This window comes from Castor canadensis, chromosome 4 (genome assembly GCF_047511655.1).
Source record: "Castor canadensis chromosome 4, mCasCan1.hap1v2, whole genome shotgun sequence".
NCBI lineage: Eukaryota > Metazoa > Chordata > Mammalia > Rodentia > Castoridae > Castor > Castor canadensis.
The window spans coordinates 89,182,608-89,195,940 of NC_133389.1; the positions used below are offsets into that span (position 1 = coordinate 89,182,608).

General features: G+C 39.5%; 1 protein-coding gene across 16 annotated transcripts in view; it reads right to left on the reverse strand.

Moving 5' to 3' along the window:
• The window catches only part of Nckap5 (NCK associated protein 5), a 927,122-nt gene that overhangs the window by 183,433 nt on the left and 730,356 nt on the right, over nt 1-13,333 (reverse strand). For all 16 annotated transcript variants that reach the window (XM_074070606.1, XM_074070604.1, XM_074070603.1 and 13 more), the window contains 2 exons: nt 11,394-11,462; nt 2,476-2,514 (listed from right to left, as the gene is read on the reverse strand). Coding sequence is in view for 15 of the 16 variants with exons in the window: in XM_074070604.1 (XP_073926705.1) it covers nt 2,476-2,514; nt 11,394-11,462 (108 nt within the window). In the remaining variant the exon portion in view is untranslated. The remainder of the gene's footprint in view (nt 1-2,475; nt 2,515-11,393; nt 11,463-13,333) is intronic.

The following is a 13,333-nucleotide window of genomic DNA, read 5'->3' on the forward strand; positions in this document are numbered from 1 at the left end:
AACCTAGGAGAGTCACATTTTCAGCAAGTATAATTGATATACTGATGATAAAATACATTCCAGACAAAAATAAGAGTTTAGCCTGAATTATGAATTTCACTTGCATTTGTTGGCTTGGATCAGTGATTTAGAGGCATAATGGAAAGTGAACAGAGTTTCACTTGAACAAAAGTGGTACAGTTTGCTCTTTTAAAAGAAGCCATTGGTTTTTGAGATAAACTGAATTACTTGAGCAGGACAGTATATGTACATGTAACAGAAAATGTAAGTTTATGAAAACACAATTGTTTTTTCCTCATCAATATTAACTGACTTTCATCCGTCGGGATGCTGCTCTGAGCCAACTGGTGATATGCCCTGAGAAATGGTTTTTGGGTTGCCTGTTCAAAGGCTGAAGCCATAGTGGCCTTTGTGTCATAAAAATGACACTAAATTTCACATAAGGATTTTTGCTGTATGATCTGGATCAGTCACTCAAAATTCCTGTTTCATAATGTATGCCAATTCTTTAGAATTAGTTTTCCCATCTGTATTTGGATTGTATTTTATTTCTTATATTGTGCTCTTAATTAAAAAGAAATCTTTGTCTTTTTGCAGCAGTAAAACCAGGAGGCACACATCTTAACAGAAGATGACTCTTTGGCATCTCTGAAAGCCCTACATCTCCCCCTGCCTCCTGTGGTCCCTGAGGTATGCTAGCTCACAATAGCATGGCTTTCTGTGCCTTACTGCTTAACTGTACCAAAGTAGATTTATCTGTTTACCAGTTATTACTTGGATTTGTGTAACTATTTTTTTGTGGCTGACCTGAAGGGTACCTGTTTTCCTTTTTATTGTACCAGACAACTTCCTTGTCTCCTTCTTGAGTCACCATTAAAGAGACAGGCATAAGAAGTCTTTCAACCACTGTACAGTCACAATGGCACTCCCTTCATTCCTTACTTTTGTAATAAAACAAGCATAGCTTCCAACAGGAAGAGAACAATTGAGAATTAACATCTTTGAAAGAGAGAAACAGCATTCAAAGATGTTGTAGTAAAAATTCTGAGATGCCCTTTGATATCTGATTCTTACCTTCTTTCATAGTAACAGGACAACCAGCTTTTCATCTGGGTACTTGCCCAGAACAAAGACTTCTTTACCAGCTTCTTTAGGTGCGGCTATATGACATGAAGGTAGGAATCTATGAAAGTTCCTGGAAGTCACTTTTAAAAGATAGCCAGCATTTGCTCTTTTCTCTCTTCATATTCTTCAGCTATTTTTTTTTTCTTCTGATGGTTGGAATGTGGGTATGATGACTGGAGCTAGCACAGCTATTTTGGACCACTAGGAGTCCTTGGAAATGGGGACCATATGCATGGAAAACCATGATAGAAGCCAGGGACCTCATGGACTTTGAGCTACAAGCCTGGTACTGACTACTGCTAAATTTATATGAGAGAAGGAAATAACATTTTAGTGTATTGAAGCTACCACTGTTTTGGATGTCCATTACTCATAATGGAACCTAAGTCTAACCTATATAACTGTACTTGCATCTCCTTATATATATGATGTTAGTGTAAAACCTGAAGCAATTAAATTGTTTATAGAAAAAAAAGTTGACATTTTAACAGATATAATAGTGAAGAAGTCTAGCAAAAAAGTTAATATTTAAGCATCTCCATGAGAAGCATTTGATCACTGATAAAATTCTTTTCAATTAAAAATAGCAAGATTGTACAAATGATTTTTCTCTTATTAGTCACATCCTCCTGGATGTGCTGCACAATCTGAGATTTCCTTCTGAAGACAAAGCCTCCACTTTGTAGAAGGAGAAATCAGATTAAACAAAATCTGAGGGAACTGGAGTTTAAACTCTGAGACATGTTACCACAAGACATGGGAGACATTCAATAAAATTCACCAAATCAGCCAAATATAGGCAAACAGTGGTCTGTGTTTACCTGATCTTCTGATGTCTGAAGGAAGAATGGGGAGGCAACTGGGGAGGAACACAGAGCTTCCCAGTGCCCATGCTTCCCATTTATTTGGAAGTTTTATAATAAAGTGACTCCCACAGGAAGCTCTTCACTGGCCTCCTTTCATAGGATTACTGCATGATCCAGGGAGAAGGACTGCTACCCACATCTCCCAGCCTACAGAATAAACTAAGTTTCAGAGAAATCAAACCACTTCCCAAACCTCAAAGAACCCCTACTGAACTTTGGGCTTCTTTCAATGCTATCCCCAAGAGGACATTTATTTCATAGGAATCAGAAGGGTCCACCCACTTATGTAAAGATTGTATCATCAAGTAAAAATGATTATGAGTTAATCCTTCATTTTCTATTACTTTACCAAGAGTCTAAACTTTACAATTCTATTGGTCATTCATTGCTGTAAGTGATAAACAGTGTTCCCCAGTTTGACAATGTGAACTGCATTCTATTCGCATAAGAACTTTGAAGGAAAGAAAGGCAGAAAGTGACTTACCTTTTGAGTGAGCAAAGCTTGAACAACTTGGTTGGCTACCTTTAAAAAGAGAGAAAGTTGCCATTTATAATAATGTGACTTTATACCCATGGACCCTAATTTACCAATAAACAATCCACTGGTTACCAAAGCTAATTAGCCTCATACCCTCTTCTCTGTCCTTCTAGAAGATCTCATTCTTTTTCTAACAAGCATGTCCTTCTATGTAGTTTTTGTTATTTCCAAAGGTGACCTTGTTGCTAATTAAGATGATTTGGCTGAAGCTCATTCATACCTTGACTTGCACATTTCCATATTTGGAAAAATAATATTCCTTCATATGTAAAGTACTCCAAGAAGGCTAAGAAAACTATGTGGTGCAAAACCCAATCCTAATTATCTGTACACAGTTTCTACATTTTACTGATTTACAGTGTCCTTGGCCTCTCATTCCAATTGCTTTGCTGCCTATTTCACTACTTAAAATTACTTGCAATTCAGAAAGCTAAATGGTTGAGAATAGAGACAACTTGTTTCCTCCATGTCCTCACCTATGCCATCATCCCCTGATTGCCACTGGAAATAGTCTGGTCATTATTGACTCTGACATCCATTTTCCCCCCTTCCTCTGAGTAAAAAAAAAAAAAAAACAACTATTTATTTGTTTATTATTACGATATATTCATTGTTCATTGGTTAGATGTCCCCTACTGTCTCTACCCCCTATCCCCTCCCTGTCCCACATAAAGCAATTGCAAGAGGCTTCTTTGTCCTATTTCATAAAATTATATGAAGTCCATCCACCATATATCCTCACCTTAACCCCAGTTTATTTTGTCTGAGCAAACCTAATTACATTTCCCAGCATCTCTTATAGCAATGTGCACCCATGTGACAAGGTTCTGACCAATAAGATATAAACAAGCTATTTTCTTGGGTTTACAGGAATCTCTAAGAAGGGAGATTGGCCTCTTCCTTCTTCATCTTCCGTAATGGGAGATGAAAGTGATCTCAAGGAGCTTCAGTAGCAACCTTGACAATGGAAGTCACCTATTAAATACATGTAGGCAGAAAATAGGACAATCTTATACCTGATGTTGTAATGGGGCTATACTGTCTTTAAACTTTTACACAGAGGAAAAGTGAAAATCACTATCATTTTGAGTTTCTTTCAGCATACAACCAAAAATAATTCTTACTAATGTGGTAACAGAAACATAATTTCCTTCAGGTGTCAGACAACTTAGGACAGCAGGGAAAGCTGGACCTCTCCCTAACCCAAAGAGGTGAATGGTGATTGCTCTATGCCAATATTGATGATCCCATTCCTCTTATGTGACTGGGTTAGCAGAGGGCATGTGATGCTGTTCAAGCTCCAAGTCACATGTAACACCAATACTATATGCCTTATTTTTCAAAACTCTGGCGTTTTCTCCAATAACCCTTCACTGTTTCTCTGTATATGTATTCAGATTTCTTCTTCAGCTTCAGATTTCAATGCACTTGACAAAGAATCATCTACTAAACTTCACCATGACCTTGAAGCTATCTACTCACATGGCTGTAAGTGCTGATAAAATTAAGGCAGACGGTGAGCTAGGTGGTATTCTTCAGTCAACACAGAAACTGTGACGATTTGGTGTGATAACTGAAACTGATAGTATGAAAGACCAAGATCAAATATTTGAATATTCTGGATATGAGGTACTTGTATTCATTCATTTCCTCCTCTCTTCATACGACAGAAAATTTCTATGAATCTGCTTGTGAAGGTAGGTAGCTGGGATATGTTGATATGAGGTGACTGGTAGCAGCTTGGCAGTTCTAATCACAGTGATATTCATGTTATCACCATGGTAATTGCATATCCAACCCAAGACTGTGGGGCACACTTTCATATTCTTTTCCTCTCCGTGACAAATTTATTTTTGGTGATGCTGAACTATGTGTGCTTGCTTCCCTGTCTAGGATAGTGGAACAGATTATAGTAAGAATGTTTTCACAGAGCTTAATTGTTTCTTGACTCAATATTGACAAAATAGCACATCCTTAATGACAGTTGGAGACCAGTGAGTCTCAGAGAAAATTAAAACACAGGCTGTCATCAATTTTTGGTTGGGAGGCATTTATACCACAAGCAGCAAATGGCAAGAATCACATTATCCATAATTTATTAGTTAAATGGCATGCATAAAAGGGATGTTTTTCCATCAAAAGCCTTTCCAAATTTACTTTGTTGACACAAAGTGAAAAAGAAAAGCCTTTTGTTAAAACTGACTATGGTTTTGGAGGAACAGTGTTTTTAAGTATTTTTTTCAGTGAAGATCAAGTTCAAGAGGTAAACATAAGACTTACCATAGACCAGAACAATCCTCAGTTTGACTGACTGGTGCTTTATTTTTCCTTTAACTCTTATACTTGACCACAATAGTGACAACTGATTTTTCAGCTCACCCAAATTGACCAACAGCAAATTGACTGATTGTGAAAGTCTTTTAGTTTTCAAACATTTACTCCAATTTGTAAGAAGCTGAGAATTCAAAGTCAAACAATATCTCATCTATTTTCCTGCTGGCAAATAAAACAGAAGAATTGAACTAGCCAGGCAGGTTGCATCAGGAACAATGTACAAAAGTTAATTCATACTATAAATAATTTACTTTTTTTCAGATCTCCAACTTGGATTTGATTTACATGCTCATAAAACTGCCGAATATCAATATTTTCTTTTCTTCCGCCAAACTGGACCCTCACTTAAACCATTCTTTGTAACAGTGGTCACATAAAATAACTCTACTCATGATTTAATGGAAGACACAGAGTAATATTCTAAGTGTAACAGCCCCCAGGAGGAATTGTGTTATATCTTTGCAATTCAAGTAGTTGCCCTATAGGCTTGCAGACTATAGCAGACACAGTTCCTTCTGGCATGTACTTTGGACAATTGTTTGCTCTACTTGAAGACTGAACAAAGATACACTAATACATTATGTCTCTAGCTGTTGACATGAGGTTATATTACTCAGAAGGATTCCAGTTTTTTGCAGAAGAGCTAGCAAGTTATACAAATGCTTTTCTCCTTACTGTCTGTAAAGACCGTTTCTTAGCTTTTTCTGCTACTGTTAACAGCTAAGCTTCCCAGATGCATGGATAGAACTGCTGTTTGGAGGTCTGTGCCTACAGCATCTAATCAGCTCACAAGATGATCCTGAAATGGGCCCCAACCCATAATGCTCCAACAATATGCCCTAGGCACTTGGAAGGTTGCGAATAACCACACACATGAAGACCCAGCTAATGAGAACAAATAACTTCCAGTGGCACCTGCCAGCTCCCTCTCCAAAGAAAGGGAAAATAGCAGCTGGGCTGGGCCACAGGGACTGGGGATGCAGGAAGTAGAGCTGACAGCCTTATGCCCTTGGCCTGTGTTCCAACCTCTCTCAGGCTTTCTGTGGGGACCTCCCCACTCTGCTCCTAGGAGATGGAGATGGGCTGCAGGTGAGGCAGAGATGAGGCGGATGCCTGAGTGTATCTCCGTTTCTTCTCAGTGAGAATTCTGCCCATAGAGACTTAGCTCCTCCACCTGCCCACCAGGCTTCTAGGGTCTTGATTCCTCCAGGGGCTCCCCTGAAAAGGGGGCAAAGGGAAGAGAAGATGGGGCTGTTGACTTCTCTAATATTTGATCACAAAACAATCCCTGAGGCTGAAAGAGAAGCCACACTAGGGAGTTTATTCTGAGATGAGCCAATTCTCACCATGTTGAAAAGATAGCCTGGGGCTCCTGAGAGGGAGGAAGGTGGGAAGCTGCAGTAGGATCCTTGGAGGGGAGTGGGGAATTCAAAAAGCATCATGCTTAGACAGTCCTCTCCTCTTGCTTGCTGTCTTGCTTTCATACCTTGATGTGTTATTTCATCATGAAAAGCATCTGTCATATCAGCAAGGTAACATAAAAAATCCACTTGGAAAACACTGTGCTTTGGAGAAATTTCCAAGGCTTCAAAGCTTTGATTTACTGTACTGAGGCAGCTGGAGGAAAGCAGAAGAATACTGGGCCAGAGTCACAAAAAACACCTAGTTCGAAGACTGCCTGTATTAGATACTGATATGTATGGAAGAGGGAATATCCTGATTTCCCCCATCCACTAAATAGGGCAACTGTCTGCCTCTAAAGTGAAAAATGCATGGGACAATAGACATAATCAGAGAAGCCACCAGGATGGGTGACTCTGTCAATGTTAAATGTGAATTAAGAGGGTGAATGCCAGAGAATATAATTCCTTTTCAGGTAAGAAGCTAAGAAAAAATGGCTTAAGAATAAGAATAAAGGATTTTAATAAGGGAATAAGGTTGTGTGTGTGTATGTGTGTGTGTGTGTCTGTGTGTGACATAGTATACGTGTATAAATATAAGTCACTTAGAATATACATCATTCATTTATTTTGTGCAACACTTCTGTCAGATAAAAGTGAGTAAGCAAGAAGCTTGAAGAGGGAATTACTTGCCCATATGCCACTGGATGAGGGCAGTTGTGACAGAGTTGAACCTGAGTCCTCACCATCCAAAGCCCATGTGGTCTCTTTCAATGAAAATAAGTCTTTTAAATGGGTCTCCTATTTTTTCCAGCTACTTTAACCTTCAGATTATCTTTGGGGTTGGTGCATAATAAATGACTATTCATCTCTAAGAGATCACTAAAGAAATTAGTTTAAATATGTATGTGGGATTTTGGGGAAACTAGTTTGGAAATTAATTTCCTGCTGATAGTCTCCATTCATTCATTAGTCATTTAACAAATATCTATTAGGCACCTAGAATGGGTCAAGAATCATGCTGGGTTTGGGAGAAATAATTGTAAATGTAACATAGGTGCTGCCTCAAGGTGGTTAGTGTCTGAGGCAGACAAGAATAAAAGTGTCTGTGCATTTCACGATCCATTCATGGTGTAGGCATTTGGAACATGTAAAAGTCATAAGCAGGTCATTTTCTATGGAGACATTGACTTTAAAGAGTTCTGTAGTGGGATATGCCTGAGAACCACCTGGTAATAATTCCCCAATCTAGTCTAGGCACATAGCGTATGGATCAGAGATAGGTGGGAACTGATCTTAACAACCTACTTCTATCTTCATTTGGCCTTGATCCAAAAAAAATTCTGTTTTCTATTTCTAAACCACATCCAGTGATCTCATTTTCCCTGCCTTTGGGTTCTGGAGTAACAGAAGTCAGAGAACTCACCTATGGGGTCTTCACTGGTTCTAAGGACTTGGTTGGGTCAGGTGGACTGAAGGGGCGATGTCTTCCTCAACTTTACATGCAGAAACTCCACCACATGCAATGACTGTGAAAACTGCCCATTTCCTCTGCCAACATACCAACTGAGTAGGGCCAAGTGAGGTCGAAGAATTTGAATTTTTCACAACCATTCTACATCTTTCTGCTGCAGAGGGTTCAAGGAACACACTTTCAGAAACACTGGGAAGGGAATTATTTTATGGTTTGTAAAGTAGCTTTCCATTAATTCAGAAATAACTCCAAACTTCCACCTGGGCCCATGGCTTTCCATCATTACATCCAGGTTCAGCTCCATGCACTATCCTCTTATACAGGCCTTCTTAAAACACTGCCTAGGCACAGCGCTCAGGGCTTTATTGAAGTGATTTGTCACCTGGGCTGAGCATTACAGTCTCCTGGAATGCTCTAAAAAACTTAAATGCCCAGGATCAGAATAGGGGAGGGGGTGGGACACAGCCAGTAACATTTTCAAAGCTCTTCAGGCAAACTCAATAAGCACATTAGGGTGAGAGCCACCTTCCTGTCTGGATGGAAAACCTCACCTGCTCTAACTCTTCCCACTGAAGATGTTCTCTTCAAGCCTGCCCTTCTCTGCCCCAGCTCCTCCTGTCTTCTGGCAACTGTGCCATCTGTTCCCGGAAGTCCCCAGAGTAGAGCACATTTGCTCTGTGAATGTCTCTAACTTTCTTACTCTGTGATCATCCAACCCCCTCATTTCCCCTAGGCTGGGAGTGACATAAGCTCTAGGGCCTGGGTGGACTGACACCTGGCAAGGTTTGCAGAATACCACTCAATCCATCCAAACGCAATGCAGAGGTTTTAGGGGATGACATTTTACTTCTTTGCTACCTGCCATTACACTTTTCTACATGGGAATACTTGGTCTGAAAGGAACTGTGGCCAAGGCAATACTGTGAATAAACAGCAATTCAGCCTCACTAGTAAATTGTCTGTCAGATGGTTAGGCCAAGAAACTTGATTCAAACCTCAGATCCCCCAACCTCTCAAGGAAAAAATGAGATAAATGCTTAGTTTTGCCTTTGTACTGCAAGGTAAAGAAACAAGGAGAAAGACAACAGTAGAGGCAATGGTGAAGTGTGTGTGGGCACTTGTGTGTATGTTGGGTGTTGTGTATGTGCACTTGTGTGTGTTGTGTGTTGTGTGTATATGCATGCATGGCCAAGCCAGGGTTCATGTGGGTGTACATATCTCTCTATGCATGAGCATCTGCTTACTGCTGAATAAATTCCCTCTTTTAGTAGAAAATACAGAAGAAATTTCAGACTCCCAAGTGTTTTCCCCAAATCCTCAATATGTTCATTTCCCAGAAAATAATAATCAGGGCAAAAAGGATTGAGGAACGTTTGAAAAGCACGTGGTATCCACTGGAGTATGCTTTATGAAACCTACTAGCAAGGAAATAACTTACATGAGGTCTTACCTTGTTAGTTTGTCTAATTAGTATAAAAAGCCTTGAAAGGAATTTCCAGTTGGCATTATTACTGCACTGAACTACCCCTTTGAGGGTGTTCTCTTACAATGCATGGAAATGGATTGTCTACCTCATGCAATTAGTTACAAAATAACTGGCATGTGTAATCAGGGGCCAGTATTCATGAATACAAAACATTTGTACTGCTCAGAGGTGGGTTCTTTGTGGCAAGTCTCTTCTCTGGCAACTGTTAATTTTTACAATTAGGAACAGAGGGACTCTCTCACTTAAAAAATGCTGCATTCAGTGGAAACTATAGAAAATGATTTTGTGGGTGAAAACTTGTATTTTGCTTGATACATTTCGATGAAACCTATACAATGCAGGCCTGGGGAACATACAGAAAACAGAATGTGGTTCCTATAAAGAAATGCTGTGAGCTTTTTCACAGGGGTAACCTGTGCCAACTTAGAAGTTTCTGGGGTGTGAGCCACAGAAATTTGACTTCTAAATATAGATAAAGTCTCATTGGAAATTTCAGTGCAGAAGGTTAAAACGAAATTTTGCTGATCAATATTTAAGACCCGAGGGCATTATTTGTTCCCTTAAATACACTCAGATATATTTGGTCTTCCTTGCCCTAGACTTTGAATAGACCAAGAGCCCAGGGAGCAGGGGGTGAAGGCTGCTGAACTGGTTTCACCAGACCTTGACTCATTATGTCCTTTTATGTCAACTGACTTTTGTGATTATTTTTTAACTTTGAACATTGCAAAGATGATTCTGGTCTTTTAAAGTCTTGATACAGCAGAGTATTACAAACACCATTTTGCTGGAGTGACTAATGTATATGCCTAGAAATACTGAACAATTCAAACAGCAAACATCAACTATTAAACCTATGTACCAGGTGGTCTGTGTTATGAGGATGGAGTGCCATATGCAGCAGGTGCACCAGCATCAGCTGGAGCGCCTGGTGACACACAGCTTGCTGGGACAGGGCTTGAGAATCTGAATTCCTCAACAGCTGGATAGGGATAACCTCAAGGGCAACCAGTACTAGAGTTCAGAGACTGACACTTCAGTTTGAAGGGATGAATGGGGGAACATGGTGGTGTTGTGGGGATATGAATGGGATTTGACTGTATGATCAGCACAGTCCAATCCAGCAACTTTTGGGAGAAGAAGGGGATAGAAAGGGTAAAAGATATCAAGAGAAGTTTGTTGGAAAAAAGGTTTCCTGAATTGCTAGTGAGGAGAAAAAGGCTGAAGACATTGGTAATTCCCACCGGTAAAGTAATAGAACAAGATTAAGTGCAGTTTTTCTTGTTTTTCTAAAATCTGTTCAGCTACACTGTAACACATCTCAAATTGACTCTTCCAGAATGTCTAGGAGTTTAGGGTTTTGGCCAGATGCCAAAGGAAGTTATCCCATTTAAATAATGACTCCCATCACTGACAAGTCTCAGAGGAGAACTTCTCAGTGAAGCGAATGGGTGGTCCTGGCAGGAAGACACAGTTTGGGTCCTTGGTCTTATGTCTGACAGTGTGAGGGGAGCAGTAGAGGGGAGGACCCCGAGGCCTCTGCACACACTGCAATCTTCCACGTGCCTTCCAGAAACTCAAATGCCTGCTATCTTTGCCCTCATCTCCTCATTATCATCAAATAATATTTACTGAGTTTACTCATGCGTGTGGCTCTGTCTTCTTCCATTCGCTCAAATTTTCTTCCTCACTTCCCTTTCTCTTTTTGGCTTGTGCTCAATCTTCGGATTTGTTCCCCTCTGGCTGCCAACTGTGAACATCATCCCCACCCACTCTATCAAGGATTCGCTTTTTTGAGAAACAGTATCCAATTGCAGGTGCAGTGTGCCCTGATGTGGATTTTCTCATTCATAGGCAAGGATCACACTTACTGAACAGAAGAATTTATCCAACAGTGAAGCATCCCCCAACTGTGCCCCAAGAATAGAAAACAATAACCAAAAGGAACTTAAAGAAACCTGTATAAAGTATTAGGGAGGAAAGGGGGAAAGACAGATGAACAGCGAGACACTCATATTCTCTCTCTCTCTCTCTCTCTCTCTCTGACTGATCTTTCTCAGTGGCCACGTTTGCTAATGTTCTGTGGGAGCATGCAATGCACATGCGCTAAGATCTGACTATGAATTCTATCTAGTACAGCCTCTTACTGTGGGCCTTTTATTCGCCTTACCTCATCAAGACACCTCTCATATTGCTCTCTTTGATTTTCATTTTCCAAAGCCAAAGCTGAATTCTCCGCCTGCAGTAAGATATAGAAATAACACAGATAAATCAATGAAGTGTTGTGTTGTGTGACAACTTATCCAATATAGTTACTAAATATATCTCCTCAGGATCCCAAATAATCTTTTAAAAGTACCTTTGACAAGTTTGCTCTAACTACTGTTATGAACATCTCAGGAATAACTTTTGTCTTATCAACTTGCTCATGACAATACATTACAATTTTAAGAAATGCAAAGCTTGATATTCTGAACAGGTAGAAAATCAAATCATAGTTTGATGTGAGTGTTCCGTAGAAAGATTACAATGTTTATCTCATTCTATGAAAATGTAAATGTAAGAAATGCCTCAATCCACTTCATTAAGTCCTGTCAGAATCTCACAGTCTAGTATTTATTAAGGCCCACAGAAAAGAATCTCAGATAAAGTCTCAAATGTGTAATTCCAAACGCAAGCTAAACATGTTATTTGTATTGTTAATCAATGACTTTTGAACATAAGAAGGCAATGAGAAATGTAAGACTTGAACTATTCTTTTCTTTTGCAATTTATAAAGAGTTTGAGGGGGAAATATTTTGAGAATATGAAAATATCCTATTGCTAATCAAACTTTCAGTTACCTGTTTTAGCAACCATCAGTAGTTCTTGAGTCAATGATTACTTTGACTGCAAATCGTGATTTCTAACTCCATTCTATTGATAGCAGCCCCCCTTATCTGCAAGGTATACATTCCAAGACCTCCAGAGGGTCACTGAAAGCCAGGGTAGTACTGAACCATATGTACAGTCATACACCACAAAATGACATTTTGGTCAATGGTGGGCTGCATGTGTGTTGGTGGTTCTATGAGATTATATAGCCTATAGACTAGTAGCTGTCTAGTTTGCTTAATTAAGTACACTTTATGATGCTCATACCATAAAATTGCCTAATGTCTCAGAATGTATCCCATTATTAAGGGATGGAAGACTATATACTATATTTTTCCTAAGGCATACATACCTAAGTTAAAGTTTAATTTATTGATAAGACACAGTAAGATGAACTCATGATAAAACAGGATAATTATTCCAATGTACTCTAACAAAATTGCCAGCATTACTGTTCATGCACATTGGAGTCGTTATTAAGTAAAACGGGCCACCTCAAGATAACCACTGTGATACTGTGATAGTCTGTCTGACAACTGAGGCAGCTACAAAGTGACGAAGAGGCAGGTAGCCTACATAGAGTGGGTATTATTAAAGGGATGATTCACATTCCCAGCATCATGGCAGAGATTTCATTATGTTACTCAGAGTGGTGTGCAATTTAAAACTTATCAATGGTTTATTTCTGGAATTTTCTATTCAATATGTTCACACTACAGTCTGTAGTAGGTACCTGGAACTGTAGAAAAGGAAACCACAGATAAGGGAGAACCACTGTACACTTACGCTCTTGTATGAGGAAGCATATATTCTACATTATTGGTATGTAAACATAGATTGTCCTATTATTCAGAGTTTTAAGTCGTTATTGTCATTATTTTTAGTGCTCAAATTGCCCTTGCGTGGGGCTGGCAAACCTCTTTAAGCTATTGTCTGTATCATTTTGACACATATCCATCATTTTTAAAACACTTTCTTTTTTGTCACAGACAAGCATCCCAAACCCATCTTGCACTGTCCTTGTCTCAACACTAAAAGCAGCCATTCTCCAAGGAATCCTACTTCTTCTTGGGGATTGATACCTGGAAACCCCAATCCAGGTGCAGATGCTCTGAGAAGCCAATGCCTCCCCTCCCTGTCAGTGGAAGGATTTCTTCTCCCTTCTGCCTACCCTCAACATCCTGCAGAATTCTTCCTTCTTCCTCACCATCCACTTTTCATATCTGTACCTTCTTT